Genomic DNA, 15964 nt, shown 5'->3' with positions numbered 1-15964 from the left:
GTTGCTCAACCCTTGAAACAGTGTGTCTGGTTTTATATACTGTTCAACACAATTGTGATTCAAAACATCAACATCAGCAACATGATTGATAGTATAATCACTTCTTTTCCATCTCCCACATTTTTATGGTGTAAAGATCAATGTATTATTAATAATCTAAATATTTTGTATAAACATATTTTAATGAGACAGGCAACAAGTCTTATTCTATGAAAGAAAAACTTTATTGATGTTGAAGCTTTCTCGCAGTTAGATAAAGAGCATCCGAGGAGAAAGCATTACAAATATCACATCATACATACGATAAGAAACGTTTATATCAAAATACTAGGATTTAATTCCTGACTCTTCATTCTTTTATTATTATTATTATTATATTAGGCACATAGGGCAGCATTCTGCAACCAACACATCAAAGCCCACCCCATCTTGCATGCAAGCACAATTTACCCATTGGCATTTCTTTAACAATGTCAACTTTGGGATCTAATCCACTTTGGTTTATATTTGCATTCACATCAAATTCATCAATCAACTTTAAACGCTCAGCTCTCCAAGCTTTTAATCTAGGGCCATTAGCATGCAGAGTGAGCTTGCAAACGGTCCGACAGCTCACCACAACCATCTAAAAGGGAAAAAAACGGTGAAAAAAATCTTATACACAGCTAATAATGAAACTCAATAAATGTGTAAATACTCAGTGAAATCACAGACGCGCTCACACTCAAATTCTCTCTCTCTCTCACACACACTGTTTATCTAACTCCCTCTCTTCTTTACCACATTCTTGCCCTTCAGACTCCTCTTGTGGGTCCCCTGACTTCCCAAGAAACACTTAGGTGGCCCTAAGTGGGCCTTAGGATGTTTGCGTTTCTTGGGAAGTCCTATCACTGAACTCATCTTTCTGAGAAAATGCTGGGGGGTTGGCTTAAACCGAAATACCCCCACCTGTTGCTGCCTGACAGACAGAATGTGCCTGATCTTCTCTGTGTGGTATGAAGTTAAACATTGTTGGACAGTAATAAACATACATACTCAACTATCTCCAACTTGGTTTTTAACCTTAAATTAAGCCCAAATGCTCTTAATCATCTCAGTTGTTGTTTTTGTTGGAATATCGGTGCCATAGCAGGCAGTGGCCAACAGGAGGAGCTGACAGGGCCTTTTACTGTCTCTTCCATAGTCACATGAAGGCAAGGAACATTTACTGATACAGTAAAAAAAAAAAAAGAAGAAAATCATTGTCATATAATTCAACATTTAACAGGATTCTGTCAAAGTGCACAATTGGGGCCCTCGGTTACCGAACTCAATACGCAACCAAGAAGGAGATACATTTAAATACAAGTTAAACATCAAAAGTTATATTCACAGCGATACCTCTAGGCTGTCGAGGCCTACTATAGTAAAAGGTGACTTTTACTGACCATGAGCCACATCATCCAAACCCTCTCCCCTCCCCGTTGGAAGTGTAGCACTGCTACACACACTACCTTTGCTGAATAGTAAACATGCATACACAAATGCACACCTGGTGGTTGTCGAAGGAGGTTAACGTGTTCTCCTTGATAAAGCTCCTTGGCTCCGACTCATCTAGACCGAGTCGTAAAAATAAACACGCACACCACTTATTCAGAGCAGTCTTCGAGTCGATCAAACTTCTAGTTTGATCCACAAAGGCTTCTCACATCTGTAAAAAACACCCACCAGCCCAGCACACTAATGATCCAACGTTGATATGAAATAAGACACACTAAAGCTACTTATAATACAATAAACATCCAATGGTAAAAAACAAACAAAAGACAAGCAAGTATAACTTAAAATATGTCAGCAAATCGGGGTAATAATAATTAAAATAGAGCAAAACATAGGTTATCAAAATGTGAGGTGATGCCACAGCTGGAGGATGGAAAAAGGAAACACGTGAAGTGGAACCAGATAAATGGACGGGTGTGAAGAAAGGAAACGGAGGCCAAGCAAAAAGTGGCTTTGATCCAATATTTTGGTACAGCCTCCGCTCTTTATCTCTAAACCCGGCTCTGGGTCAACGGGTGAGAGCAACTTGTTCTTATAACTGATACTGTGGGAGAACAGTTGGCTGACTGTTTACCACATCAAACAAACAGTTAGAAAAACTCATGTTCTGTACCAGGACTGTGCTGCACTCTAAGGTTAGAAATCTCATCTGGCAGTAAAAATAGATTCATATAATTGTTCTGCTGGTAGATCATTCTCAGCTCATTATTGTCCGTGTTTCTAAATGGTTAGTCATGTGACATTGTTTTTGTTCCCTATCTCAGTTCATTTGAGCTCATCAGCAGGCAGATCTCAGGCAGGTGATGTGACTTTGCACAGTAATAAAAGCACATTGTTGGGAAGGTGTAATTACTAATTGCATTTTATTGTGTGTTTTTGTGCTTCAGGGTGGTATTAAGTCAATTAAATATGCAGTTAGGTAAGCAAACTATTTACTAATTGTCATTTAGATGAGTTTAGAATATTCTTACCACAGACACACAATCGTGATGTTAGAAGTCATCTCTAATTACAATTTATTTTTAACATTAATAATTATATATTTCTATTATTTCATGTTACCATTATAATGACCAGTTTTCTTTACTGTCAGCCATTACATCCCAACCTGTGCAGCTACTGCTCTGGTTAGCCACATCGCCCACATTGATCTGACTCCACTTGAGCTCAGGTTACAGACAAGGCGTCGGTAATTATCAACCACTGAGCAGTTCCACAGAAGGCTTTGACTATTGTACACAACAGCAAATGATTCACAGCACCACGATGAGTATTGCTACATGATGCTGTGAGAAAATAACTTAGCTCAACGGCACTGCGGACTGAACAACTTACTGTGTGATGGTGTTGTGCATGGAGTGAACTTGAAGAGCTCAAAGAGTTTCAAAGAGAGTTTAAGTTCTTACGTGTGTGTGTGTGTGTGTGTGTGTGTGTGTGTGTGTGTGTGTGTGTGTGTGTGTGTGTGTGTGTGTGTGTGTGTGCATGTGTGCGTGTGTGTGTGTGTGTGTGTGTGTGTGTGTGTGTGTGTGCATGTGTGCGTGTGTGTGTGTGTGTGTGTGTGTGTGTGTGTGTGTGTGTGTGTGTGTGTGTGTGTGTGTCAGGGCCTGTGGTATTTGTCATTGTAGCGGTGGATGGTTACACAGCCGTGGTAGGAGATGGGCCGCGGCATGGCAGCCACTCCCGTGATGATGCCTGATGCCGGGTCGTAGCACAGAATAGTGTCTGTTGCTTCGCCATTTTCCCCTCGGCCACCAAGGATGAAGATCTTGCCGTTGCACACCGACATGCCAGAGCTCTCCTGCAGGCAGAGAGACGGAAATCAAGAGTTTTCAGAGGATTCTTGCAGGAAAATTAAAACAGCGTGTTCCTCGAGTGATCTGCGTGTAATCTATTACCTGTTTGTTGAAGGTGTGAACCACATGTATCCAGTAGTCCTCTGCAGGGTCGTAGCAGAATATGGACTTGGTGAGGCCGCCGCACACATAGATCAGGTTGTTGAGGGACACTGCTGTGATACAGCGCTTGGCAATGGGGATGTTGGCCCGCAGTAACCAAGTGTCCGTCTCTGGATCGTAGCACTGAACCTGTGACATCAAGATCCATGTTTTGTTTTTATTGTGGAAAAAGAAAAGAAGAAGAAAAACTTCATGTGATGGAAAAATAGCTTGTTTCACTGACTGTTCTGTGGGCTGACCTAACTTTGACAATGTGTGGTTTAGCATACAATCCAAGCATTCTCTCACCCACATTTATTTAAAATAGCCTCCTTCCAAACAGTGTCGTCTCTGACTGCAGCCAACGTGAACAACACCCTCCAAAAGACAAGGAGCTTTCGGATCAATGTGAATGATGCCGTTAGGGCTCTCCAGAGATAAGCAGCATAAACTCTAGTCCCCTTTTGGCCACGTAGAGCCGGGTACAAATACTCCGTCATGTTGGGTTAACTCTTATCAGACTGCTCTCTGTCAGTGGATGCATGCAAGAAATGCTTCTACTGAGGTTTGGGTTCCTGCGAATGTCTTCGTGTTAACTACCAAATATTTGGTTGTCAGACAAAACATAATCAAGCTCTTTGGGGTCAGTCTGTCCAGTCCTGATCTTTAAGGTAAAAATGTTAAGTCATCAGTTCTTGGAAGCTTTATTTTATATAGAAAGGCCACAACAGTGACTAGGCTTACTTTGTTTCTTTAGCTGCCATGAGAAAAAGTAAATACGCTCCATTAATGTCCATTCATCAATCATCTAAAATACATAATCATTAATATTTAATTACTGCAAAGTCTGTGAACTAGTGCATGCTGGTCACATTTAATATTCCTTTACAATTTGTTTTCCTATGAAGAAAACATCAGAAACATATTTCACATTTTATGCTGCATTTTTTCCTTTTTTTAAATGACATTTAACCAGGAATTTTAATTTATAGGCCTGAGAACAGCCTCATTTGAATATATACACTTCTCTTGAAACCAACAAGTCGAGTCATTGTTCAGACAACTCGTTGCAAAATCTACTTTGAAAGAAATACATGCTTTTGCACATCCCCTGTATCTCTAAGGTATAATCACTGAAAGCTAGTTATCTGAGACAGAAAAGCACCTCGGCTGTCATCACCGTGTGCTGAAGTGTGTGTTTGGGGGTCCAACACATCTGGTTCTCACCTTGTCTGAACAAGTGTCGTCGTCCGGCCCTCCTCCTATGACAAAGAGCTTGCCAGCACAGCTGGACACAGCCGGAGAGCTGACCGCCTCTTTCATGGGAGCCACCTCCGTCCAGCGGTTGGAGAAGGAGTCATAACACTCCACACTGCTCAGGCGGCTCTGACCATCGTAGCCACCGACAGCGTAGACCTAACGGCAGACACACAAACATATTTGCCACCTTGGAACAACTGAGGACTTTTTACACAGAGCAAGATTAGGTATGACTTATACACACACACACACACACACACACACACACACACACACAGAAACACAGTCACTACATGAGAAATGTTTGTATTCAACTTACTAGTTCACAAGAACAAACAATAGTTTCTCGTCAGAACTGAGAGAACCAGTCTATCGGGTGCAGCTAAAAGATGACGTAATGCTTGCACCATTGTTCTTATATTAGTAAACAAACTTCTGGATCCCTGCGGGCACTCGTGCATTCGCTAACCTTGAACAGAGTTCTTTTTCCAAGTAAATGATGAAAGAATAAATGGACAGCTATTCCACTGTAAAATGAACTCTGATGTTGTATTCAAGAAGGCTTAGAGAGAGACGGATTGGTTGTATGGACATGGCACTGCTCATCAACAGACTGGTATTATGCAACAGAACACCTTTGGGCTGTTCCTGTCTGACCACAAAATCTGAAGGGCAAACAAGTGCAGAGAGAGAGAGAGAGAGAGAGAGATGGGGGAGGGATGGGGAACCAAAGAGGGGGAAGTGGATTTGGCACATGTGGGCGAACTGATCGTATTACAAACTTTTTTAATTGACAGGTTGGTGCACTGAAATAAAACCCTCCATGAACTTGGAGACGAGGGCAGCTTCCACACTGTAATTCACAGAATAATACTATAGGCACGTAGACAAACTGAATATTGATGAATGGATGATAATAAATCTGTATATTTGAATACTCTGTTGCATCAGATACGGTTTGTAAGGAAAGACAGACAGAAGAAGGAGTGTGCGGCGCTGAGGATAAGGTTAATCAAGTGCCAACATGCTCAGGGGTTAGGTCGCCCATTATTGACATGTCATTATAATCCAGTTTATAGGTTTGTTCCTCCTCCATAATACAATGGGGGTAAATAATAGAGTCCAAAAGAAACTTTTGGCTCTGAGGGCTGAATGGTTTCACTACGCATATCAATACAGGCACATTCCACACAAGCTCAATTACGGTCACATCACTTGACATCGACGCAAGATATGTAGCTATCACATCGAATCTGAGCCAAACAATGAACAGCTTATTTTATGACCACGTTCAAACACTGGCTCGTTGATTAACTGTCCTAAACATGCAGAGAGATGAAAAGTAGCGACCGCCAGAGAAACACTGAGGACGTCCGGGGGAAACAACGACATAGTGGAATAGAGAGACAAAAGAAACATTATGAGGCATGAGAACAGCCGTCACCAAGTGCAGCCATAACAGAGAGGAAAACAACTGGTGACCTATTTATGCTTCTTCTGTTTGGAAACACGACCAGTCCGACAGGACATCGCAGCATGCAGGACGCTGTTTCTATCCCTGCAAGAACCCGCTTTAGAAGTTTCTCCTTAGATGTAGTTGCAAGACTAAGTGAACGGATGCAGTAAATGGAAGTAAAGTAAGACAAATGTAAGCGTGCGTATGTGTGTAGACTGAAATGACATTTAATCATCAACTGAATAGGCATTGTTTGAGTGGACAGTTAGTGGAAGTCTCTCAGCCTCGTTTCTCCATTCTTGCAACTGGAGCATAAGTGCTGCGCATGGATGAGGGAAATGACAGATGAAATGAGGAAATTACTGAGAAGTTGGCAACTGAACTCTAAACATGAAAACACACAATCACAGAGATAGATATGGTATGCTTTTTTAGATAAGAGGGCAGCTATTCTCTGGAATGACAACGTGTTCTGTAGAAGCAAAGGCAGAATGAAGAGAACAAGAGGAGGGGAAGACAAAACCACATGACTGGGACAAATACAGGAAGTGGTCGCAGAGAGACTCCTAGAATATAACGTCTCGGGGGAATCCTTTTCAAGAAAGTGTTAAGTCAGCTGCAGAAACTGGATTTCCTTTATTTCTGACTAAAACTCAGGTTAAAAGACCATTCTGGTCCATCTTGTTTTCACCATAACTTGATACATGACTCACTTTGGAGTTAATTTCTGTCTTTTCCAGCCAGCGTGAAAACCCCTCCAGCTGATTACATCACTGTTGTGGAGGACCTCGGTGTGGTTTGCACGTGTGTTTGTTATTTCTGTGGCGAGGCAACTAAGCATGTTGGGTGTTGTTTGAAAGTCAGAGAAAATCGAATACAGATTCGCCAAAATCAGAGCACCAAAAATGAAAAAAAGAGGATGTTTCTAAAATTGCTGAAGATGAGTCAAACCCTTTCTGACAAAGTCAACACAGCACTGCTCTAGCCCAAAGCTTTCCACAAGTACTTACTACTATGTATGTACTCAAGTGTGTGTATTTGTACACAAGATGACTAAAAGCACACATGAGTTTGAGAGTGGTGTGTTAGCTGATTAATCTCTCTTTATGCTTTCCCATCCTAAACAAAGACCTTTAACGGTCGTTTTTCTTTACCCAACACTAATAACAGATCATTAGAGCTGAGAAACCTTTCATGAAGTACACATGCAGTTATCATACAACACTTGTTTGGCAATAAAATGGTCTTTGCAACCACAAATGCTACCAAAGTGAATGCTATGTAATGAAGAGCGACTTGACAATCTAGTTTGGGAATATTTACAAACACACCATGTAGTTAAAATCATGTCATGGGTTAGGAATAGATTTATTTGATCTAATAATAGAGTTTCCTATCTTGTAAACAGAATGCATGGCGTGAGAACATGAACAGTCTTATTACTGTACAGATGAACAGAGGATGCAAACCCAGTGTGTTTACAGGCTTACAGACACATAGAACTTGATACGGACTAACTAGCCCTGAACTTGGATGTGTGAGGTGCTGGCACACGTCCATTAATCCTATTGCCCTCGATAAGAATGTCCACCTGGCTTTACTAGAGACTGTAAATAGTAACAGCTCATGAGTAGAAGCAATCAAGTAGTAAAGTATTTTCCATGTGGGGGTATGCAATGGGTCAATCAGCTGCACTGCTCCAGTTACCAAGGAACTTGTTTACCGACTTTAAATAAAAGCCAAACTTCCTTCTCTCTGTGGAATCTGCTCATATTTGTCCAGGGGGTTGTGAGACGAGCTGGCTCCAGACGTTTCGACAATCTAAAATAATATAATATTGCTCCTTGTCACACGGATGTAACCACACCTACATCAGAACTGGCTGGAGGGTCCTCACCTTGCCCAGAAGGACGCCCATCTTGTGTCTCCAGCGGCCTTTGTTAAGGGAAGCCACTCTGATCCACAGGTTGAGCTGGGAGTTGTACATCCACACGTCCCTGCTGTTGATACGACCTCCTAAAAGCACCGAGGGACAAACAGGACAACCGTTCATGTTTTATTGATGTCATTCGTCATCCAGTTGATCTGATAAAAAAAGATTACAAATAAACCAGGGCTGTTGTTGGGGATCAGCCAGCTTTGTGTGTTTATGTCAAAGTAAGGCTTTATCTCCTCACAGAGTGACTTATCTGACTTTGACGTCACCTGGGTCTTGAGAGTTAAAGGTTTCCTTCCTCACACACGCACACACTTTCATGTTTCATCGTGAATGCCTCGAGTTCTGGAGCAAACCACCGCCACAGCCTGACTATTGCTGCTGCAGAGTAACTGTGTCTCATCGGTTGTCTCTGGGCAAACATGGCGTTGTAAGTTGTTGGAGTAAGAGCAGGCTTAGAGTGTCACTCAGGCACATTTCTAACAAGACCTGACATGTTCCCTATAAACCCCCCCAAACACACACAAACACCTGCCTGTCGATTCTCCACAGACCCCGCAGGGAAAATAAAAACCAAGCTTCCAAATATAACTGGTGGACAGTCAAAAAGTGAAATGTAGGTCAACCAATCAAACCCAAGAAAAGGGTGTCAAATTGAGTTTAAAAAAGGAAAATGTAACATTATCTGAAAGCCATTTGAATAACATGTGCACTGTTATTAGATCTGGCAGCAGTGATCTGCTGGCTGTTATCCAGTAATGGGTTCAGATGAAGTATAATCTGTGTTATTGTTCACATGGTGGTGATATCAGTTAATAATAATAAAATACATATATTAATAGTTGGCTTCCTTCAGAGGTTAGTCAGACAGAGCAACCGTAAAGGCATAAAGGAAAATCTGCTAGTATAAACAATAAGGTGTCTAGACCTCGACTGTATTCATATACAAAAATAGCTGCAAGACTAGACAGGTGAGTAGGATTAATCTCTTTCATCCTAATAAAAACAAAAATCAACTCCTTGAAGGGTCATCTATTTAAATATACCAGTGGCTGTACACTCTTTAAATTATACTGTAGGCCAAAAGGAGACACGGAAAGGAAGTTAGTCGCTGCATGTGTCTGCTTGATAATCTTCTGGATAGTGCAAGAGCCAGACAGTCTGCCGTGCCTGAGGCTTCTGTTTTTAAAGATTTGCATGTAGGAAACCGGCTGAAGGAGGATGGAACTCTTCAAAGGGAGCCTTGAAAGCCTAGAAAGTGGGTTGAAAGAACCATCACCTCCAGTCTCAGTGGGGAGGACCACTGATGCTAATTAGTGGTCATTACACACAAGAGGCAGTGTCTTCAGGAGGTCCCATATGATATGTGTGACAGTGAGTATTACACATTGCTTACAGTTATTAATAATTTCATTTCTAATGCAAATGAGTTCATTCTGTGGCAACATTCCTGTAGTCTGAGGAAGCAACGTGAGGAGTCCGGCTACCTGTGACACACCGGTCTGTGATGTGTGAGGCAAGCGCATGTTTTCCTGCTAATTAGCTGAAGACATTATCCATATCGTAAAATAATATTGTCAATATGGATACGGAACATTTTACACTACACTAGTATCAAAGAGACATTTTTTTTATGATGCCATATTAAAAGAAAGACTTATCTTATGAGATCAGATCAGGCTTGTCATTGTGCCGACTGTAATCTGAAGTAACTCAAAGCATTTTCACTGTGGATCTGACAGAGAGGGTGATTACAACGGCATGGGTGAGAGAAAGTCAGCGGTGGACAGTGTCCCTGTCCCCCGTCCTCCTAAGAGGGTTTTTATACTCAAATGAGCCACATCCCATTCGAGACCACAACATACTGCAGCTGTGCTAGAGACTGGAGGCCCTCCAAGGTATTTGCACCAGTTCCCAGTGTGAGGAGAAGGGCAGGCAGGCAGACAGAATGGAGGCATGTGTGGGAATGTCACTTGGAAAGCACACGATAAAGAAAAACGTTGAGAATGATTAAATGTATCCAGGCAGTTAAATAAGCAAATAAGAATGTAAGTAGGGCAATGAAAATCCAAATATGCTATAAAGCGGTAGTGCAAGTGTGTGTGTGTGTGTGTGTGTGTGTGTGTGTGTGTGTGTGTGTGTGTGTGTGTGTGTGTGTGTGTGTGTGTGTGAGGCAGTGAGACGAGGGGGAGGGGTGTGTTGACATTTCCACGTAGTGCTCGAGGGTAAATTGATAGCGAACACGTGAGGACCCGGCACAGAGTAAAAAAGCAAAACACTGCACAGTCTTTGCTGAAGGGGAGAACTTCCCTTTTTTTCTCTCTATATCTCCTTCTTCCCCCTCTTCTCTATAACTTTCAACTGCCTTTTTGTCCAGTTATGTTTTGCAGCTCAACAACATGTTTCAGCGTGAGCAGTCCCAGCCTGCATTCTGTTGATGCATATTCTTGGAAACCCCCCCAAAAAAAAGCAATGAAGGAAAACCTTTCAACCTCTGCACCCTCAATCCAACAACCATAAAGGAACACTCTAGCAACTACCTTAACCCTCAACTCAGCTGTAACACGAATATCCAAAAGCAGGCTCATCTACACTTGGCCCATGCTAATTTCCAAAAAAGCAGCAGCCTCGCCAGGAAGCAGTTATAATCTCTCAGATGACGGTTTATTCAAACTTAATCACATCAGCCTATCGGTGGAGTCTAAAATCCAAATCGTTCCGTATTCTAGAAAGTTGCTGAACCGACATAAAAAGGTGGTGACCCTGACGGTTGGCCAATAGGAAGAGGAGGGGACTGAGCTGGCCAATGAAGGCCTCTCTCAGCACTGAGCCTTGAGCGTTCATCCAGATGTTGCTCTCATATTTTCCTTCAACTTAAACAGGCTGTCGCTGTAAAAAGAACACAGGGCAAACAGCCACCGCGGCCTTTTCCTGACACGGCACGAGGGATTCCATGGCAAGCCAAGTTTCTGTGTATGGCCTAACCTTACTATCATTAAGAGAAACTCCACTGTAAAAAACATACCCAGTGTAACCATGGGACAAGTGTAATAGAAAGAAGTTTGTGATTCATTAATAAATAGTAAAAGCATGCTGTAACACACTTAGAGGTAACTCCCTTATTGAACGGTTTTATAACAGATTTATAGCGGGGGTCTTACCTGACACCAGAATGTCATTGCGGAGGGCGCACACAGCATACTCTGACTTGGTGAACTCAGGTAGCTTGGCCAGTGATTTCCACTCTCCTGTGACTGGATCGTAGCATTCAGTGTAGGGCAGGTTGAAGCCCCCCACTCTCTCACAACCCCCCACCACCACGATCACCTCAGAGAAGCCAGTCGACCTGTCAAAAAAAGGGCAGCAGACGAGATAAGGCAAAGGGAACGATATAGGAAATACAAGCCTGTTTGAATTAAAAGGCTCCTTACAAGAATATACCAGACGTGGTATCCAATTAAAACTCTGTATCCAAAGGTGATGAAGACAAATAAACATCCATCTGTCAACGTTGAGGGATTTCTAATTACAGGAGGCAGAAATGTGTGCCAGTGTGGTGGTTTCCACAGGAATAGCTTCACTTATCTTAAAGGCAAAGTTCAATTTACAATCAATTGGGAGAACAAAAACACACTTAGGGCTAAACTTACGCTGAATTTCCATGATCACACAGCTTCCCTATTTGGCTGTTCAACACATGCCGTGGATATGACCGCATTTCCTTGGGGGAGCTAATCAACGACAGCTTCTTTTCTTATTGTGCCACTCTAACATACTGATGCCGGATAAAGACTTGCAGTGGTTTATTTGTATTAAATATCCAGCGCATTCAAGATACCACTGTTAATTCCAATGTGGCACAAATCATTCTCTGTTTCCTCTGTATGTGATATAGGTCAGGTGGGAGACTGGAGCTGTTTCATGTACTGTTACAGTCTAGCCCAGGAGCATTAGAGCTCTATGTGGCTGTGCATGTGATTAATAATGTTCTACAGGCTTTCCAAGAGAGAGAAAAAGGCGCAGATGTAGACGCAGGAAAGGGGAGAACCCGGCATCTGTTTTGAGCAGAAGCGGATTTGGCCCTCAGGGCAAACAGAGCGCAGGACTAACTGCCTGATTGGCTTGCTGATCCAGACAGATCTGCCTGGATACTGACACAATACACCTGAAACACAGCCTGAATGACTGTTTTCAGTTGTCTAACACACAACGGCAGCTGCAGAGCAGGCCACCATATGGTCCGTTCTGTTTCTCATTCATATGGCATCAGTCAATACCAACGTAAGTCCTTTATGAACACTACAATGCACCATCCTACTCTTCAAATAAAATAAGAAAATGGAGGTAAAAATTGAACAGGTGCGGACACTGAGAACCAGAATCCATGGGTAAAGGTGAGTAACTCTGCTGGTATGATAACAAGACCCAACATTTTGTGATTGCCATTTCTTGCTTCATATAATTTCTTTCTTTCCATCGAACCGGTCTGTGTACGGACATGCCCTGCCTCCCTCATTATTATTTTGATTTCAAAATAGGGACTACAAAACAGTGCACAGTCATTGACACACGTGTCTGTTCAGTACAATAACACTCCCTGTCTCTCTCTCTCTCACTCACACGCACAGCAGCAGCAGCAACAACACTGCCGGGAGCACTACGTTTATGCACAAGTCGTAGCCTCGAGCTTTACAGCTTGGACAGCCCTTGGAATATGTCTTATCTCACTCTGACCTCAGTCATCACAGTGTGAGGGGTGTTTTCAACCACAAAATAGCTTTCAGAAAAAACTAACAAGCCAAAAATGTTGTGACAGAATGAACCGATTGATGCTCAGTGTGGTTTTTCCTTTTCTTCATAACGTCTGCCGCCTCCATCATATCTAGTCAGGCAACATTTTAGTTACCTGCGTGGACGAGTTCTGGGTGACATCATTTCATTTCCAAGCACGTGGTAGCGTCGGGCCTCGTGGAGAAGCTGGTAGCACTCTGGAGCATTCTGGATGAGCTGGTCTCCCTCCACCGTCTGGACAAAGTAGTTGGGGTGCAAAAGGGGCAGTCGCACGTTGTGCAGCAGGGCCTTGAGCATGGGCTTTCTGTGCTCCACACTGTGGTACACCCATCTCATCACCGCCTCAAACACCACCTCCTCCTTACCGATGGACAGCTCATCACTGCCGGTGTACTCTTCCAGCTCCTCTTTGCGCAGGTCGAGGAACTCCTCGTGCTGAGCCACATCTGAGAAGTTGGCCATGGCGAAGATGCGGCAGCGGCTGGCTAGCTGCTTCAGGGAATGGGCATCTGCAAAGCGCTGGATGCCCAGGCAGTTGCAAGGGTCCAGCTGGTCCTCCAGGAACTTGGCACAGGCGTCACGCAGTGTGTAGATCTGGAAGAGGCTGGAGGTCTCGAAGAGGAACTGGACGTTCTCTGTGGTGATCTTGGCGCGGCCGGTGTAAACATAGGTGAGGAAAGAATCCATCGCCTCGGCGAGGATGCCGTTGATCTCGACCAGCATCTCGCGGCTCTCGCGGTGATCGTTGCAGAACATGGCTCTGAAGTAGGAGGAGCAGGCAGAGAGCACAGCGCGGTGGCAGGGGAACTCGCAGCCCTGCACGCTGATGACAACGTCGGTGAACAGGCGGCATTCACGAAACTCATTGAACACCTGCAGGATGCCCTCTGAGTGGGATGCACCAGAGCAGAAGTCCAAGACATCCTGGCTGGCTAACGTTTTGGAGTCCACCTCAAACACCTGAGGAGACAACAACATGTAAGAAGCTTTGCACAAATGTGTGATGCTAACCATCTGAGACAAAAGCTGCACGATATCAAGCGTTTGAGAACACCTTGCGTTTGACAGCTGGGGAGTCTCTGATCCCAGAGTCCTCTCTGTTCATCCTTCTGCCCAGAATCAACACCATGGCTGCCACCTTCAACGTAGACCTTCTCCAAACTTGGAGGATGGAGAGCAGGCAGAACAGCTTTATTACACAAACATATTTTCAGGAAATATCATTACATACTATTATCTTGGCATCCTATCAGATGCAGTAGAGGGGGGGTATCCAGTAACTCAATCGGATCACTGTAGTACAAACTGAGAACGTTCACCATGGAGAAGGAAAACATTCACATAGCAAAGCCTGTGAAAAGAAGTCCAACCTAATGACACAAGTCCCCAAATTATCGTTCTGCACATGCTGCAATGATAAAAATAACTGCATCACACTTTAAGAGAGGCAGCTTCGAGGAATGAGACCTGCACGACAGTTACTCACTGCTGTCAACAGGTATGCCCTGCAGCACAATGAACTGCCGGAGTTGCAGGATGACAAAGAGATACAGGTGGGAGAGAGCAACGGTCGGTGCGGCAACCAACATGGCAATCAGGTTCGATTTGAAAAAGAGTGGGGGGGGAAGGGATGCAAGTCGCTGTTTGAACAACAAGTTCAAAGTCAGTGCAGCTGATAAGCTTTAGACATATTCTCTGTTTTAGTTAAACATGTGATCTTAAGACATTTGTGTTTTGTATCGCAAACAACTAAGGATCCCAAAAAGTATATCTATTCACATCCACAAAATGTGTGTATATTTATTTGTATATTCTTAAAGTTATTCCATCAAAACATTGCACCCTTATCTATTTCCATACTACTGTTAAACTTGGCAGCATGACCTATGAGGCCTATGATCTAATATATCTCAGGTTATTTTGAACTGTGGCTCAGCCTCGTCAGACTCAGCAGCAGCAGCAGCAGCTCCTCCTTGGAGACAGGTTTGGTCAGAGGTGTCTGACGCACATTTAGGCTACTTTGTGACTAATACCCACTGAGGAGGAATAAATACAAAAACAATAACATTTAACAAAAATTACATTTTTAAATTTAAATTAAATTTAAAGATAAAATTAAAAAAAACATTCAAATGAACTAAAGCAGCTATTATTGTGTTATGTTTAAAATGTATTGTGCCGTTATCCACGTGTAATACAGTAGAATTGAAATTGGCAGAGGCTCATGGGTAAATAATACATTAAAAATGAAATAAAAGCAAATATGACATAATATCTCACTATTTAGCTGTTAAACACTATCAAGTAACAGGATGTAAACACTGTAAACTGTAAACACTGTATTCGGTTAACTGGACAAAGGAGACTTCAACAACATGTTTACAGAAATGTCATCCAAGATGTTGCTTTACTGAACATATTGTAACCAATTCAACCGGAAAGCGATACATTCATAACTCATAAACGCACAAACAGCACGCGTTGTTGTTGTCAGGAGTTCGTTACCTCACGAAGACGTTTCCAGACGGTTTCCTCTTCGCTCAACAGTCAACAAAACAAACAGATGTAGCAACTTTTTAAGAAGTTTATCAATATATTTGTACACTTTCTGCCCTGGAATAGTTATGGCAAACCGAGTCTGCGGTTACAGAGCCGGGACATGGTGACTATCGGCGACGGCCAAAACAAAGAGCTCGAACTTGCTAACTGTAAACACAGAACCCATATATATACTTGTCAGGCACAAAAAAACAGCCGAATCCAGCCCACCGCGCTCGCTTCCGTTGGTGCTGCTGGTGCATTGTGGGTAATCGAGTTCAAACGCTTTCCCGTCGCCAGGTTTCTGGCCAACGAGAAACAACAGTTCCCGAGCGCCACTCGTTCTCCACGTGGACGCCCTTTGTTTGCAAACAAAGTCAACTTTTAGAGGAGGAAATAAAGTTCACGAGACATGCACGCGGTTGAGCAATAAACGCGCAACGATGCTGGTTTTATCGCGTAGTGACACGCAGTGCGACAGTATTTACCGTAAATACGCATTAATAGCGC

The 15964-nt window shown here is 43.0% G+C and overlaps 1 protein-coding gene across 1 annotated transcript; it reads right to left on the bottom strand.

Annotated features, from left to right (window-relative positions):
* Positions 1–342: 342 nt before the first annotated feature.
* Positions 343–15597, bottom strand: klhl24a (kelch-like family member 24a). Its single transcript, XM_084008558.1, has 8 exons — positions 15422–15597; positions 13971–14077; positions 13032–13876; positions 11287–11471; positions 8087–8205; positions 4701–4889; positions 3435–3623; positions 343–3337 (listed from the first exon to the last, which is right to left on the bottom strand). The coding sequence occupies exons 2-8, from the start codon at positions 14043–14045 to the stop codon at positions 3137–3139; spliced, it is 1803 nt and encodes a 600-aa protein (XP_083864684.1). The 5' UTR covers positions 14046–14077; positions 15422–15597; the 3' UTR covers positions 343–3136.
* Positions 15598–15964: the final 367 nt, after the last annotated feature.

Source organism: Eutrigla gurnardus (genome assembly GCF_963514095.1).
Source record: "Eutrigla gurnardus genome assembly, chromosome: 4".
NCBI lineage: Eukaryota > Metazoa > Chordata > Actinopteri > Perciformes > Triglidae > Eutrigla > Eutrigla gurnardus.
The sequence above is the reverse complement of the archived record's forward strand: the minus strand, read 5'-3'. Positions and strand labels throughout refer to the sequence as shown.

Bases quoted from the DNA above. Each gene is read 5' to 3' on its own strand.
- klhl24a (XM_084008558.1), bottom strand. From the start codon at position 14,045: ATGGTGTTGATTCTGGGCAGAAGGATGAACAGAGAGGACTCTGGGATC. The intron at 13,877-13,970 runs GTGTTCTCAAAC...TTGTCTCCTCAG, and splicing joins CCCCAGCTGTCAAACGCAAG to GTGTTTGAGGTGGACTCCAA. The intron at 8,206-11,286 runs GTAAGACCCCCG...CGGTGCTTTTAG, and splicing joins CAATGACATTCTGGTGTCAG to GAGGTCGTATCAACAGCAGG.